Source organism: Gekko japonicus, unplaced genomic scaffold (genome assembly GCF_001447785.1).
Source record: "Gekko japonicus isolate JY-2015 unplaced genomic scaffold, Gekko_japonicus_V1.1 scaffold3083, whole genome shotgun sequence".
Lineage (NCBI taxonomy): Eukaryota > Metazoa > Chordata > Lepidosauria > Squamata > Gekkonidae > Gekko > Gekko japonicus.
The window spans coordinates 117,023-134,104 of NW_015164293.1; the positions used below are offsets into that span (position 1 = coordinate 117,023).

The 17,082-nt window shown below is 50.9% G+C and overlaps 1 protein-coding gene across 1 annotated transcript in view; it reads left to right on the top strand.

Annotated features, from left to right (window-relative positions):
- The window catches only part of CDC25B (cell division cycle 25B), a 34,321-nt gene that overhangs the window by 1,556 nt on the left and 15,683 nt on the right, over nt 1-17,082 (top strand). The window contains 6 exon segments of the mRNA XM_015408789.1: nt 4,614-4,738; nt 5,153-5,204; nt 11,193-11,234; nt 14,084-14,120; nt 15,729-15,839; nt 15,983-16,087. Coding sequence (XP_015264275.1) covers nt 4,614-4,738; nt 5,153-5,204; nt 11,193-11,234; nt 14,084-14,120; nt 15,729-15,839; nt 15,983-16,087 — 472 coding nt within the window.

Below are 17,082 nucleotides of genomic sequence, written 5' to 3' on the forward strand. Positions count from 1 at the left end.
CCCCCCCCCCAAAAGAACTGATCTGGGGACATTGCTATTTATTAATTAATTAATATATTTATGTCGATTTATAAGCCGCCTTTCCTGCACAGGCAGGCTCAAGGCGGCGTGCAGCCGGTTGAAAAATACAATAAAACATAGATGCCTAAATGCAATTCTATAAAATTCAGGTAGCTATCTTTCCCCTCCCATTGATGCAAACGAAAAGCCTTCCTTACTCCCGAGTAGGCCTCGGAAGGGTGCGAGGGGGAGTGATCCTGGTGCGACTTCGGTGCCATCCTAGGTCAGGACAGGGGTTGTATATTATAGAGGGGGGGGGGTTAAAATGCAGTCTTCTGCCCGCTGCTACTTGCACATTAGTGGGATTTACTCCTGAGTAAACACTCCCACTTCCCAAAGGCGGGGAGATAAAGGAGAGTTCAGCTTCTTAATCCTGGAATGAGGAGAAAACTGTATATAAATGCTTATGTATTTATTTTATTTTATTCATTTGATTTATATCCTGCCCTCTCTGCTAAAGCAGGGTCTGGGCGGCTTACAATAAAATGCGAGCAAGTTTAAAAACAGATTAAAACCATAAAACAATTCCAGGGTGCTGCATAAACATTACGGAAGTATTTCATACGTGGCGATGAACATAGTTTTTAGAGGTTTTTAAATGCTTAGTGCCACCCCCCACCCCGAGAATATATGTGCATCCTCTTTGCCCTCCTTTAGGGTTCCTGTTTTGTGGGTGGGTGCCCTCCTCTCCCTCCCCCTTCTCTTAGAGCCTCTTCCTCTTTCTTGGTTACACCACCGTGAATTCCTCCAGAACCAAGTTTGAGTCCAGTGGCATCTTCAAGAGCAACAGAGTTTAACTCTGGGGTATAAGCTTTTGTGTGCATGCCCACTTCTTCAGGTACCAGGCATGTGCATGAAAGTTTAGACCCAGAATTAAACTTCGTTGGTCTTAAAGGTGCCCGTGGACTCAAGCTTTGTTCTGTTGTTTCAGACCAACATGGCTACCCACCTGGATCATAGAATCATAGGGTTGGAAGGGGCCTCCAGGGTCATCTAGTCAACCCCCTGCACAATGCAAGGAATTCACAAATACCTCCCCTCCCCACATCCCCAGGGACCCTTGTTCCACGCCCAGAAAATGACCAAAAAATCTCCAGCGTCCCCGGCCAAACTGGCCTGGAGAAAAATTGCTTCCTGACCCCAAAGTGGTGATTGGCATTTCTTGAATCTCTCCGGCGAGGCTAGCCTGGGGGGAGGGGCGTTGGTGCCGTGCATTCTTTCCCTCCTCAGGTCTCACTTCTGCGCAGGAAAGAAACCATTGCCTTGGGTGCACGTTCTGACACTGCATGGCGCAATAAACACATCTGCGTTTAGTGCAATCTCTGGGTGTCCCCGGGCTTTGCTTTTGTATGCGCAGCCCAGCTCCGTGAAGGAAATGGCTGCTTGCGGGGGGGGGGGGGGGGGTTTGCTCTTTTATTTTTGGTTTCAACTTGGGAACGTTTTTTTAAAACTGCTGCTTGCAAGCTGCCTGGAACCACAGAGAAAGCTGGGGTGTCAATGAATGTTTTAGTAAATGAAACAGCACAAAGGAAATCTCCCATCTGTGCCAGGGCTCCCACAGAAAAGCCCGTGGGTAACGTGGCTGTGGCCCTGCTGCTGTGCTGGTTGTAGGAATCCTTTTAAGCTGGATCGTGTCCAGATGTGCAGCATTTTGCCATCCCCTGGGTTTCAAGGAGAGAATTTGGCGATCTTGCCACTTAGAAGAAGGCAGTGGGGCGTAGAAATGCTGCGCTCAGATCTTTGTGTTTGGAGGGTGGGGGCCAGTGTTCCCTCTAAGCTGAGTTAGTGTGAGCCAGCTCACAGTTTTTTAGCCTCTGGCTCACACATTTTTGTCCTGGCTCAGGAAGGATGGCTCCAGAAAGCACTAATTTATGCAGCAGCCAAAGCTCCTGCTCACAACTTTAATGCCACTAGCTCACAAATTAGAATTTTTGCTCACAGGGCTCCATAGCTTAGAGGGAACATTGGTGGGGGCTTGTAAATTTCCCTCCCTTCTTCCTTTAAGGCCTCACCTGGGGTTGCTCCCCCCCCATTGGAAGGAGTGCCGTAGGGTGTTGTGGTTGCACAACACAAGGGGCAATGGGGGTAACTAGGACGGTCGCTTTCTGGACTGTGTTTGTCTTGCCGGGAGGAAGAACCGAGGTGACGCTCATCTCTTGTGGCTCTGCCAGAGGGTGGATCAGTCAAAATCCAGATGTGGCGGGGTGGGGGTGGAGCCAAGTAGGCTGTGTCGGGTGTGAAATTTGGGGGCCCCAGATCAGTGTTCCCTCTAAGCTGAGTTAGTGTGAGCTTGCTCAGTTTTTTACCCTCCGGCTCACACGTTTTTGTCCCCGCTCAGGAAGGGATGGCTCTGGAGCAGTGCTCCCTCTAAGCTGTGGAGTCTTGTGAGCAAAAATTCTACTTTGTGAGCTACTGGCATGAAAGTTGTGAACAAGCGATTTGGCTACTGCATCAATTAGTTTGCTCTGGAGCCCCATCCTTCCTGAGCTAAGACAAAAATGGTTGAGCCAGAGGCTAAAAAACTGAGCTAGCTCACACCAGCTCAGCTTAGAGGGAACACTGCTCCGGAGCAAACTAATTGATGCAGTAGCCAAATCACTCGCTCACAGCTTTCATGCCCAGCAGCTCACAAAGGAAGAATTTTTGCTCACAAGACTCCACAGCTTAGAAGGAGCATTGGCCCCGATCCATGATCCCTCCCCTTCTTGTGTGACCTTTCTTAGCCATATCCTCTCTGAGCGTATGCAAAGCGTGCAGATTCACTGGGACGGGATGAACACTTTGAGTGGAGGAGATGGGTGTGCGCAGTAGCTTTATATCTTGGGCTGGCGGTGGAGCCCTGGGGCTGCCCCGCTTATCGTTTTCCCCGCCAAGGGGAAGCCTACGGTCTGTAAGTCGCACACGCTGGTGTTTCCAAGATGTGATTTAGATTAAGGAGAACCCTAGGATTCCATTGAAGCTTTTGAGTTGTGCCTATGTTATTTTGGAAATCGGGTTCTGTCTTACCAGCTGCTGTTGAAGATCGTTGAAATGCGTGATTTATACCTGGGAGAGTTACTTTCTGTTTGGAGGTTACGGTATGGAATTGCAGAAGAGCCTACTGTTGGTCTCGAATAGGTTTCTTGTTTAAACTATGTTTAATTGTTAAGAGCAATGGTTGGATCTGTGTTTATATACTTTATTGGGTTGTGACCACTAACCCTTCTTTGTATTTCAGTGAATATAATATATAGTTTTGAACATAGTTGTGAATTGTAGATGGTCTTCCCTTAGTGGATGTTGTTTGTGGGTTTGATTAAGGAGGGAAAGGCCAGTTTTAAAAAACAAACCCCCCACACTTTAAAGGCCATTCCCTGAAATGGGCACAAACTTCGTAGGAAGGGTCCTGCTTTTACTTCTCGCTGTGGGGTGTCTCTCTCGCCCCTTGATCTAAAGCAGGGGTCTGAGACTTGGTGAGCTTCCCCAACTTAGGTGGCAGTTTGCAGAGTGTGGAAACAGGAAGTCCATCGAATAGCTCTTAGACCAATCCAGACTTGCAGAGCATCAGATTTAAATTTCAGATATTGCAGAAGTCTTCCTTGGCTTGCATGTTACAAAGGGGAAAAAACGGGGAGATGTCTTGGTTAGGAACCTCCCTGGCAGTGTCTTTTTAAAAACGTTTTACTTCATTTTTATTCTGCTTTTCTCTCCAGTGGGGACCCAAAGAAGTGTGTGCGTGCGCACGAAAGGTTATACTCAAAATTAAACTTGGTTGGTGTGGTGGTTAGGAGCGCGGGCTCTAATCTGGGAGAACCGGGTTTGATTCCCCACTCCTCCACCTTCAGCTGCTGCTGTGACCTTGGGCAAGCCATAGTTCTGACAAGAGCTGTTCTTGGAAAAGAGCCGTTTCTGTCAAGAGCTCTCTCAGCCCCACCTGCCTGACAGGGTGTCTGTTGTGGGGAGGGGAAGGGAGAGGAGTTTGCAAGCCGCTCTGAGACTCCCAAGTGAAGGGTGGGGTAAAAATCCAATCTCTTCTTCTTCTTGAAGGTGCCCCTGGACTCAAACTTTGTCCTGTCAGGTCGGTTAGGCAAAGACGTGTGTCACTGGCTCAAGTTCGCCTGGCGAGCTGCCATGGCAGAGTGGGCAGTGCCAGCCTGGATCTCCCAGATCCAACATGAACTGGCTCTTGCTGCTTGGAGACAACTCTAGGCCACACGGAATTCTTGCGCATTTTATTTCTCTTTTAGTTTACTCACGGCCTACCATTCTTCCAACTGGGAAGAAAGGGGCCTTAGGGCCTCCTCTCTTCCTCCGTCTCATAAAAGCTGAGAAGGGCTTAACTTTGTTCAGGATTGCGCTGTTATGGGTTGCTTTCGAATGCTTTTCTGGGCATATAACCAGGGGAGCTCTTTCAGAGTTGACAGGCTGAGCTGCGGGAAAGAGCAAGCACAGGATCTGGCCCCGAGTCCCCCTTCTGTTCCGTAACCACGTGGTGCGTCATAAATTTTGCCTTCTTTGTGTTCCAAGTCCTTTTCCCCCAAGTTCTTAATTTGTTTGTTTTTTTCCGTTTTCAGCGATTGTGAAACCCCCAAAAGGAACAAGAAGCTCGGCCTGGCGTTCAAGAAGGAGTGGTCTTCGCAGGATTCGGTCTCCTCCGAGTCTTCGCAGGATTCGGTCTCCTCCGAGTCTGCAGATTCAGGTCAGTAGCAGCTTAAGAAACATAAGAACATAAGAGAAGCCAATGTTGCATCAGGCCAGTGGGCCATCCAGTCCAACACTCTCTGTCACACCGTGGCCAAAAATACCAGGTGCCATCAGGAGGTCCACCAGCGGGGCCAGGACACTAGAAGCCCTCCCACTGTTGCCCCCCAAGCACCAAGAAGACAGAGCACCCCTTGCTTCTTTCTGGAGATTTCCCTTGTGGATCCTTTTATTCTTTTTCTTGCTCTTCTTGTGAATCGTTTGCAAGCCTCCAATTCGGTTTTTCCTGGTGCCGCCCCTTCACAGATCTCTTAAGGGGTTTGAAACCGGTGTGTGTGTGGATTTTAGCTCTTAGTATTTCCATTTTCTGTCTTGTTTTTTGACCCCGGGGCATTTCTGTGTGTCAAAACAGGTGTTGGCCCGGATTCCCCTGTCGAGGCGGATGCGGAGGTCTTCGAAGATGTGTAAGTTGGAACTTTCTAGATTGCCAAAGCCAAGTCCAAGGGTTTGATTTAAGCCCCGGTCAAGAGTAGGCCTATTTTACAAGCTTTGGGACTTGTTCGCCTGTTGGGGAATCCCTGGGAACCGTGAGGCTTGTAACAAAAAGGCTAGAGATATTTGTTAAGAAGTCCTCGACGTGTAAGCAAGCTGTTTTTCAAAAAGTAAATAGGAGAATTGAGTAAGGGGGAGGAAGTATTTTGACAGACTACCCTTCAACTCAGTGTATAGAAGTATTTGGAACCAATATTTGAGAAAGTAGAATATAGTAATGTACGTATTAAGATTTGGATTTTGTGACTTTCTCTGTTTATCTCAGGATGGGTATGTTTGAGGGTTTTCTTTCTGTTTGTCTGGTATGATTTAAGGGTTATTGTGTACATTATAGGTATGTATTGTCAAAAATTGATAGAATGTTTTTTTCCGTGTGTTTCTTTGGAATTGCAAAAATAAGAGAGAATTTTTTAAAAAAGTCCTTGACAACCGAATAGATGAAGATTAGGGCTTGTCTACATATGGAAAGAGGGCTGTATTGCTATGGATATATCAGGTTTATCAGTGACCACTAGCCATGCTGTACCTCTGAACCGCAGTGCCAGGATTCAGTGTCAGGGGAAGGCCTCGGCCTCTCCGCCCTGTTGCTGGCCCTCCAGAGGAACTGGCTGGCCCCTGTGTGAGACGGGAGGCTGGACTAGATGGACCCTCACTGGTCTGACCCAGCAGGGCTCCTCTGGTGTTCTTATCAGGGGAAGGCCCTGTTGTTGGCCCTCCAGAGGAACTGGCTGGCCCTTGTGTGAGACGGGATGCTGGACTAGATGGACCCTCACTGGTCTGGTCCAGCAGGCCTCTTCGGAGGTTCTTCTCAGGAGAAGGCCTCGGCCTCTCTGCCCTGTTGTTGGCCTTCCAGAGGGGCTGGTTGGCCACTGTGTGAGACAGGATGCTGGACTAGGTGGACCCTCCCTGGTCTGATCCAGCAGGGCTCTTCTGGTGTTCTGATCAGGGGAAGGCCTCGGCCTCTCTGCCCTGTTGCTGGCCCTCCAGAGGAACTGGTTGGCCATTGTGTGAGACAGGAGGCTGGACTAGATGGACCCTCACTGGTCTGACCCAGCAGGGCTCTTCTGAGGTTCCTATCAGGGGAAGGCCTCGGCCTCTCTGCCCTGTTGCTGGCCCTCCAGAGGAACTGGCTGGCCCCTGTGTGAGACAGGAGGGTGGACTAGAGGGACCCTCAATGGCTGTTATGTTCTTGTGAGTGACTAGAACTCTAAAAGTTTTTCTGGGAAAAAGCAGGGCAGGTAGCAAACATTACAAAAAAAAAATTAGATGTTCCCCAAAAGGTGAATCTTAACAGAGTTGGGTCAGTTTTGGGGTTGCTTTAATATGCATGTGAGATACTCCTCGTAGAGTTTTGCTGTCATGCTGGAGCGGAGATGGGTTATTTGCTGGGCAAACCCCTCCTGCAGGTTTATTGCCAAAGCTTCTACCTGGCTGCTGTTTGCTAAAGCTTCTTGGGATGTGTTCTCCCGATCCCTTAATCCATTTACTGGTTGATGCTTAGCTCTGCCTTTCTTCTCATATCCAATGTCCTTAAGAGCGCCAGGTTTTGGTTACTTCGAAGTGCAGGTATTTCTGTGTGCCTCTTAAGTGTCTGCGGGGGTCACCTGATAAACCGTCCTTTCTGTCCACTTTTGCCAATTTCCTCTCCTTTCTTCAGCATTATTCAAGGGTGGACCGGACTCTTGCACGCTTAGCAGTGTACATCAGCTATTGAAGGCAGGAACAGCTGTGTGTGGGGGGGCCAAGGATAGTGGAAGAAACTGAGCGTTTATATAGTGCTTTCACCTTCACTCTCTTGTAGTCCTTACACCCTTGCGAGGTAGGCCTGGGAGGCATGGCTTTCAAGGCCTTGTCACGCTTTCACTCTTTGAGGCACGTTTTTGGTCCTAATACATTGAAGCAGCCTTTTAGGGGTGCTGGTTAGAGCTAAGGAGACCGTGCCCAGTATAAAAATAATAGAAAAGCATTATCTCATATGGAATGAGGCTCTCAGAAGTTGTTCTTTGCTCCTGAGGAAGAACCAGATGTCTGAAACACTGGAAAAAGTTGCCTTGGAAAAGTGTTGGCCTTTTTTGTATATTTATGGACTCTTTTGTCTATCGGAGCACATGAAAGTGTTGATTTTCCTAAATGCACATGTGGGCTTGGCTAATGTTTAAATGATTCTAATGAAAGTAGTAGAACAAAGTTAGAGTCCCGTGTCACCCTTAAGAGCAACAAAATTTTATTCAAGGTGTGAGCTTTTGTGTGCATGCACAAAAGCTTATACAAAAGCTTATACCTTGAACAAACCTTTGTTGGTCTTAGTCTGCTGCTGGAAAGTGTTGGGTCAAGTTGCAGCCCACTTATGGTGACTCCGTAGAGCAGGGGTGTCGAACTCATTTGTTATGAGGGCCGTATCTGACATAAGTGAGACCTCGTTGGGCCAGGCCAGGTGTGTCATAAAATGTAACGCCAGGTAGCAGGGAGATAAACTTTATAAAGGACACAAACACAAAGGTGTTTTTTTAAACTTAAAATAAAAACATGCTTAAAACGTTAGCACTCTTGCAATATTTTGTTTACCCTGCTTAGCTTCCAAGATCCGACAAGATCGGGCTCACCTGGGCTATCGAGGTCAGAGCCATACTTAGCATCTTGAAATCCCCCACAGTAATGATGGTGCTTGAATTTTTTTTTTTTTAAAGGGGTACCTTTTTCCTCCCAGATTTCAGCAGTCTGGTAACACAACATGATGGTAGCTTTTGTTTGTCACTTTTCAGCCTGCAAGCAGTCACATTTTGAGTTTTGCAAGTGACACAAGATCCTTCGGTTAAATTCCAGATAAGTGGAGGATAGTCTGTTTCCAGCTCTGCCGTGATATAATAAACTTTGCACCTGCCTTGGGGGGGGGGGGTTGTTTGCTTGCAAGCAGCTGCCTGGCGGTTGAGTGTATATTGTAGACAGATGGTCTCCAGGGAAGCGCTAGAACTCTTTTCTTCTTGGAATGGAACATCTGTCCAAATTCCTCGGCTCCCCTTTTTTAGCCTCCGGGAGGCCGATACTCTTGAGCGAGTCACTGATGGGGTGAAACAAACGGAGCATCTTTACCGCTTTTCTTCTCCTCCCCCCCCAGAGTTAAGGGGGAGACCCATCTGTCCCTTGGCAGGTTCTTTTCAGGGGTTGTAAATGGACTGTCCTCTTGAGAGTGGGGCCTCTTCCAATTGGGGCATGGGAGGCCAAACTTGCTTAATGTAGGAGCCACATAGAATAAATTTCAGATGTTTGGGAGCCGCAAGACATGAACAAATATTATACATTTTTACTGGGAAATAAGCAAATTTACTGTTTCTTAACATTAAATGAGACTGCCAAAAATAATAACAAAAGAGGTAAAAGCAGATATTGATAATGATATTTGTTTGCTAATGATATTTGTTTGCTAATGATATTTAGCTCCTCCAGTTGCGCTGCCGGGAGCCACACAATACATGTGAAAGAGCCGCATGTGGCTCACGAGCCACAGTTTGGCCACCCCTGAATTGGGGTGACCCTCCCCTGGCTTTGATTGTTAATTTGCTGCTTCTATGAATTTTATTTTGTACTTTGGTTGAGAGGACGGAGGGCCAGCAGATTGGAAACAACGTGAAGAATGAGGCTTTTGTGATCAGTTCAGTCTCGGTTGCTTTCTCTTTCTCAAGTGCCTTTGGGTGGTTAGCGTGGAATGGGTTGAGCATCCGCCCGTGGCCCTTGTGGTTCGTACATCGTCCCTGGATTATGTTCTTGGGATAGCTGCACCGGGGGGGGGGTTACTTTCATGTCCCATCTCTCTCCCCTTTGGGCCCCCAAAGAGAACCAGTTTGGTGTAGTGGTTAAGCCCTTACTCTTTTTGTCTAGCAGCATTGGTACATTCTTTACTGCTCAAAAGCCAGTTTGGTGTAGTGGTTAAGTGCACGGACTCTAATCTGGGGGAACCGGGTCTGATTCCCCATTCATCCACTTGCACCTGCTGGTGTGACCTTGGGTCAGTCACAAGTTCTCTCAGAGCTGTTCCCTCAGGAGCAGTCCTCGAAAGAGCTCTCACAGCCCCACCTGCCTCACGGGGTGTCTGTTGTGTGGAGGGGAAGGGAAAGGAGTTTGTAAGCCGCTCTGAGACACCTTTGGGTAGTTGAGGGCGGGGTACAAATCCAGTCTCCTCCTCCTCTTCCTCCTCCTCCTCTTCCTCCTCCTCCTCCTCTGCTCGAGACACAAACCAAAGATCCATGTTCTTGCACTCTGCAGTTAGGCATCGGTTAAATCGCTGCCCTCCTGGTTGTTGGGGGGGGGGAGGTTGGATGCGTGTGGGCCCCTACCATATGGCGTCCCAGTGCGGGGGGGGGGGCGCATTTGCATACAGGTGGGAAGCGGCAAACAGCAACCGTTGCCATGGCAGCGCCCTCCTTAGCCCAGGCTTGGTCTCAAAAGGGCCCCTTTGATCCTCTTTCTTGGAAATCCCTTTTATTCTTTGCTTCTTCTCCCCCCTACCCCCACCGTTCCACGCCATGGCAGCTTGGATGCTGGCCCCAGCCAAGCGCTCTGGGCAAGGGAATGCCTCCTGGGCAAGCCACTCGGTGGGTCGGCAGCTGTGCCAGCAACAGACCCGCTGCAGCTGTGGACCCCTGGGAGGTCTCCGAAGGAACCCCCCCCCAGTGCCTCCAGGAGCACTGATGCTCTCGAGTGGGGCCCAGGGTGTGGGGTGCTTGCCGGGTGTCTCCCTGAAGGCCTCTGTGTGTCTGTGTGTGTGTTTGCGCTCTGAGCAAAGCATTAGGTGCGGCATTAGGAGGCGTTTTCCTTGGGTGGCAGACTTTAGGCCGGGCATGCGGAAGGACCCCTAGGTCGATCCCTGGGTAGAAATGAGAACGTTAGAGTTGGATGGAACCTTGCAGGTCATCTAGTCCAGCCCCCTGCACTCTGCAGGAGCGTAGCTGAAAGGTAGCCCTACAACATACCCGAAAGATGGTCGTCCAGCCTCCGCTTGGAAATGTCCAGCGAAGGAGCATCCACCACCTCCCGAGGCAGACTGTTCCACTGCTCAGCCACTCTCACAGTTAGGAAGTCTCTCCTGATATTTAGCCGGTATCGACTCCCTTGTCATTTCCACCCATTAGATCTAGTCTTGCAATCCAGAGCAAGAGAGAACAGATCCGCTCCATCTTCTACGTGACAGCCCTTCAGATATTTGAAGACGGCAATCATGTCCCCTCTGAGCCTTCTCTTTCCCAGGGTAGAAAGATCTCTGGTGGCAGGGCTGGTGGCACCAGTCTGACTGGAGTATTGGCCTGGCCTGGTAGAGAGCCAGTGTGGGAGTGGCATTGCCTAGTGGTTAGGGTATTGGGTGAAGAGTGCCATAGGAACAGATTTCCAGAGTCAGAAAACACCAAGAGTGAAGAAGTTTGGTGCCTGGATCAGGGTGGCGCCCAGCCTTTTCAGATCTTGAACATTAAGCAGGATTGGCTTCACTATTTGGATGGGAGACCACCAAGGAAGTCTGGGGTTGCCACGCAGAGGCAGGCAATGTTTGTCTCTTTCCTTGTCAGCTGCAACTGGGTAGCACACAGTTATTACACCCTCGCTAGACTCCTCGGTGCCTATAATGCGCTTACGAGTCAGGGACGGACTCCCATGTTGTCTGAGAGCCAGTTTGGTGTAGTGGTTGAGTGCACGGACTCTAATCTGGGAGAACCAGGTTTGATTCCCCACTCCTCCACTTGCAGCTGCTGGATGACCTTGGGCAAACTGTAGTTCTGTCAGAGCTTTTTTCAAGAGCAGTTTCTGTCAGAGCTCTCTCAGCCCCGCCTGCCTCACAGGGTGTCTGTTGTGGGGAGGGGAAGGGAAAGGAGTTTGTAAGCCGCTCTGAGACTCTCCTCCTCTTCCTCTGGCAGGTTCGAAAGGACAGTGTTGGAGTCCAGTAGAGTCCTCAACAGGTACGTCAAGAAAAATGTTAACTGGGTTTTTGGTTCGTGATTAAAACGATGTCAGGGGCTCACTTGTGTCGGTGGTGTGGGATGAGAAGTGGAGGGGCCGTGGCTCAGCGGTAGAGCATCTGCTTGGAAGGCAGAAGATCCCAGGTTCAATTCCCAGCATCTTTAGTTAAAAAGGATTGGGCAGGAGGTGATGGGAAAAACCTCTGCCTGAGATCCTGGAGAGCTGTAAAGAGGGGCTGTGGCTCAGTGGTAGAGCATCTGCTTGGCATGCAGGAGGCCCCAGGTTCAATCCCCGGCACCTCCATTTGAAAAGGACCAGCCAGGAGGTGATGGGAAAGACCTCCGCCTGAGACCCTGGAGATCTGTAAAGAGGGGCCGTGGCTCAGTGGTAGAGCCTCTGCCTGGCATGCAGAAGGTCCCAGGTTCAATTCCCGGCACCTCCAGTTAAAATGGACCAGGTGATGGGAAGGACCTCTGCCTGAGATCCTGGAGAGCTGTAAAGGGGGGCCGTGGCTCAGTGGAAGAGCACCTGCTTGGCACGCAGAAGGTCCCAGGTTCAAACCCCGGCATCTCCAGTTAGAAGGACCAGGAGGTAGGAGATGTGAGAGGCCTCTGCCTGTGACCTGGGAGAGCTGCTGCCAGTTTGAGTAGGCAACACCCATCTTGATGGACCAAGGGTCTGATTCAGTATTAAGGCAACTTCACAAGTGTTAGCGAGAAGGGAAATCCAGTGAGGATTTCTGTGACTTGCCGGTCTGGAGAAAGGAGTCCCGCCTCTGGCCCTCATCCAAGCACTGGGAAGGAGCCCCACCAGCATCCTTCGGTGGAAGGAGAGCGAAATGTCTCCCAGTTGCCGCAGTATCTTGTCCTTGGAGGTGCATGGCTCCCGGGGACGTCTCCGGCAGGGGCTTATGGCCACTTTCCCCTGTCCTGTGCCTCTGATCTTCTCCCTACTTTCAGGTAACCGCTGGCCTGGGTTTTACTTGGATTTCTCCAGCCCCTTCCTTGGTAGCAGAGTTGCCCCAGAAATCCCTTCTGCTTTTCCCTTCATCGCTTACAGCTCTCGTCAGAGCATGCCGGGGCTTGTCGAGTTGGACAGATGGATCGATTATCATGAGATGCTTGCGGGAGGCTGTTGGGGAGGGGGGGATCTTATCTGAAGCTTGTGGGGGGAAGCTCCGTTGCTAGACTAAAAGAACCCGTTCCTCGGGAGGTGGCGGGCTCTCCTCGGGAGGTTTTGGAGCAGAGGCTCCATGGCCCCATCTGACAGCCGTGCAGATTCTGCGAACTTGGGCAGGTCACGAGAAGGGAGGGCAGGAAGGGATGAGCCCGCTCTTTGCTATCGTGGCCCTTTCTTCCATGCCCAGGGTAATGCCAGTTTGGTGTCGTGGTTAAGTGCGCGGTCTCTAATCTGGGAGAACCGGGTTTGATTTTCCCACTCCGCCTCCACTCGCACCTGGCTGGATGACCTTGGGCAAGCTGTAGTTCTGTCAGAGCTGTTCTTGAAAGGGCAGTTCTTTCAGAGCTCTCTCAGCCCCACCCACCTCACAGGGTTTTCCCATCCTCCATTGTTTCCAATGGAGGGAAAAAAGGCTTGTGAGCAGGAAGCTGAAACCCGTGAGCAGCCAGCTAAAACTTTGTGCACCAGTGCCCCCTAGCACAGCGTAGAGGGAACACTCCCCCCCTCTCTCCCTCCCTCCTTCCCTCTCTCCCTCCCTTAATCCTCTCACTCTCTTTACATGGCCTTTCAGCGCTCTCTCAGCCCCACCTGCCTCACAGGGTGTCTGTTGTGGGGAGGGGAAGGGAAAGGAGTTTGGAAGCCGCTCTGAGACTCCGAGTGAAGGACGGAGTATAAATCCAGTCTCTTCCTCTTCCTCCAATTTGGTGTAGTGGTTCAGTGCTCAGACGCTAATCTGGGAGAACCGGGTTTGATTCCCCCACTCCTCCACTTGCACCTGGCTGGATGACCTTGGGCAAGCCGTAGTTCTGATAGGAGCTGTTCTTGGAAAAGAGCAGTTTCTGTCAAGAGCTCTCTCAGCCCCACCTGCCTCACAGGGTGTCTGTTGTGGGGAGGGGAAGGGAAAGGAGTTAGTAATCCGCTCTGAGACTCCTTCGGGTAGTGAAGGGCGGGGTATAAATCCAGTCTCCTCTTCTTCTTCAATTGCCACTTTGGGGTCAGGAAGGGATTTTTCTCCAGGCCAGGTTGGCCCAGGGATCCTAGAGGTCTTATGCCTTCCTCTGGGCACAGAGCAGGGGTCGGGAGGGGGAAGTTGCTGTGAGTTTCCTGCATCATACAACATCTGCATCATGCAGAGGGTTGGACTAGATAACCACTGGGGATCCCTTTCATCTCTGTGTTTCATAGAATCATAAGAGTGGGAAGGGGCCATACAGACCATCTAGTCCAACCTCCTGCCCAATGCAGGACCAGCCTAAAGTGTTAAACTATGTGTTTAACCTTCTCCTAGACTGTACCACTTGCCTGGAAAAGGGTCACGGGGGCGGGGTGTATTTGCTTTGACATTTCCTTCAAGGGAAAGCTGCCGCCGCTGTGCTTTATTTATTGGCACTGTCGTAATTTAATCATAGAGGTTTTTAAAAGGTTTTGTTTACTGTTGTGCATCGCCCAGAGCCCTGCAGTAGCACGGATGGGTGATTTAAAAAAAAAATCTAATTGATAATAATGTCGAAAAATGTCATTTCGGAAAGATGTGTAAGTGCAAGGAGGGTGTTTTTTTGGGGGGGGTGGGGTGGGCAAGTCTTAACCAGAAGTGGTTCCCCGGGGAAGAGTTTTCCTGCTCCAGTCTGTCTCCATCTCAGTCTGAGGTTTCTCCTTTGCTTCTTCATAGAGCATCCTTTTCCTTCAGAAGAATCAACTCACTGCCGGTAAGTCTGTCCGCAGCAGCTTTCTTAAACCGGCTGCACGGTTGGTTGGTGCTCCTGGTCTTGGGCGATGCAGGGAGGCCAAAGAAGAGAAGCCAGCCTTGAGAGAGACCCTAGAGGTTGGTCTGGTCACCTGGAGGTTTTCCCTAGAGGAGAAGGGATGCTTGTGTTACGTTGCAGCCCAGAAGGATGGGAAGGGCTGTGGCTCAGAGGCTGAGCATTTGCTTGGTGTGTGGAAGGTCCCAGGTTCAGTCCCCCCAGCATCTCCAGTTACAGAAGTTCAGGTAGTGGGGGATCTCTGCCGGAGACCCTGGAGAGCTCCTGCCAGTCCCGAGTAGACCATACTGAACTTGAGGGACCCGGGGCTGGATTCAACGTGCGATCACTTCCTGTGGGTTTCAAGACATATTTCGGAGCTGATCTTTTGGGGAGGCTTCAGGCCCCGGCGCCTCCAGTGGAAAGGCTCAAGTAGGTGGTGATGGGGGAAAGACCTCTGTCTAAGAGCCGCGGCCAGTCTGAGTCGACAGCATTGACGTTATTATTACTTTACGATTTATTCAACTTACTAATCGCCCACCCTGCTAGCAGGCTCTGGGCGATTTACAACCTTAAAAACAGTTCAAAAAAATGCAATCGATATAAAACACATCACGGTTAACCAGCAAATTAATTGGTCCATGATGGCGATACGACCCCTTTTTGCCCGCTACCACTGCTGTCTGTGCAGCAGGGCACGGAATGGGGAGGTCATAAGGAGAAAGAGAGGGTGCCAGTCTTAACTGTCGCTGATCTCAACGAACAGCCCGGCGGAGTGTCTCTGCCTTATGGGCCCTGCGGAATTGCATCAGATCCCTGATGTTATTCGGCAGAGAGTTCTACCGAGAAGGCCCTGGCTTTAGTTGAGGACAACCGGGACCTCCCCAGGGCCCCGGGGGATCACCAGCAAGTTATTATCGGCTGATCTCCGGTCCCGGAGGTACGTTGATAGGGCCACGGTCTGATTCAGTGGAAGGCAGCTTCAGGTGTCCGTGGGCGTTTCCTTTGGCCGACCGGTTTGTCTGTCTGTAAAAACCCGACTGCTCTGTCCCCCTTTCTTGCCTCCGTAAATATAGTTGGGGTTCCATCGGCACCTGAATAAGAGAGGATGGTGGCTGTTGTTGCTCCCTTTGTCACAATACAAGGACTCCTTGTGGGCACTCCATGAAATTGCTGAGCGGTCGGGTTAGAACGGATAAAAGGAAGTACTTCTTCACCCAAAGAGTGATTAACACATGGAATTCACTGTCACAGGAGGTGGTGGCGGCTACAAGCATCAACGGCTTCAAAAGGGAATTAGATAGGCATATGGAGCAGAGGTCCATCAGTGGCTATTAACCAGAAGCTATAGATAGGGGCTCTGGGGCAAGTGATGCTCTGTCTTCTTGGAGCTTGGGGGGCCAACAGTGGGAGGGCTTCTGGAGTTCTGTCCCCACTGGTGGACCTCCTGATGGCCCCTGGTACTTTTTGGCCACTGTGTGACAGAGTGTTGGACTAGATGGGCCTTTGACCTGATCCAACATTGGCGTCTCTGATGTTCTTAATGCCTCTTTCTCGTGTGCCCCGTCTCTGCAGGTGAGGCTTCTGGGAACCAGTCCGTTGCTGCGGAACATCTCCAACTCCAAAGAGTTCAACAGCTCTCCCGAGCAGCCCGGGGGCTTGAGGCTCAAAGGCAACCCAGAAGATGTAAGCGAGGAGGGAGGGGCCTGTGTGCATCCGTCCGTCTTTCCGAGGTTCTCAGCTCTGCTGTCCCATTCGGGGACTGCTGTGAACATCCCTTTCTGCGCCCCCCTAAAGATGTGGGTTGCTTTTGCTTCCTGTTTCAACAGGAAGGCGTCGTCTTCAAGAAACCCCTGCGGCCGTTGAGCAGGCTGTCCGCCGGCGGCGAGAAGGATCTGCTTGCACAGAGACCAAGCTCGGCTCCAGATCTCATGGTGAGTACAGTGGCGGCAGCCGCGTACGTGTGCGAGAATACAAATAGATGCACCATGGTTCCTGCCACACGAGGGGGGAAAAGGACGGGCAAAGTGCGGCTTTTAAAAGCCGCACCAAAATAGGCACGCGGTGGCGGGATCATACAGATCCCGTGAGCCGCCGTGCAATTGCTCCCCGGCACAATCAGATGTCGGGGAGAAAGCCACGGGAGGCTGCCGAACTGCGCATGTCTGAGCATGCGCAGTTCGGCCAGGAGCTGGGGATGCGCCAGCGGAAGAACACGCCGGCGATCCCACGGCCGGCTTTGATGCGGCCTTCCGGAAAGAACCACCTTGATAGGTGGTTCTTTTTTGCTGCGGGTTATCGTCGGAAGGGCCGGATCGGGGACGGGTGCTCAACGCTTCCCAGATGTTGCGGTGGGATCGCGCCCGTTTGCGCCGCCCCCGATCCGTCCCTCTCCCAGCCCAAATCCTCTCATGTGACTGGGGCCCTTATTCCCTTGATGATGGCACAAATGCATCAGAATAATGGCCATGGATTCTGCTGCTGGTGAATGGATTATGGGGGACCACTGTGAACTGTTTTCAGTGTTCGCTTGGTGTTGCAGATGGTCTGGCAGTCAGTCTTTTTGTCACAAGTTCTTCTTTGCTTAACAAGTAATTAACATGGAAGTTGCTGCCAGGGGGTGGAGTGATGGCTGCAGGCAGAGAATAGTAGGGACTGCCTTTCCTCACACATTCCCCAGAGAGCACTGCGATCAGGAACACAAAATTGCCTGGCTCTCCCTGGTCCTAAGGATGCCAGGCTGACATCAACCAGGACCAGGGCGTTTTCCTTGGCGGTACCGACTTACTGGAATGAGCTTCCTGGCAGGACCCCCCCCCCCAAATACAGTATGTTGCCGTTTCGTATGGCTCCTGGTTTTTATTGGTGAAGAATGTTTGACAGAAGCTGCTTGCAGAAATTTGTTTTCAAGCAGATGGCTTAGAACAGG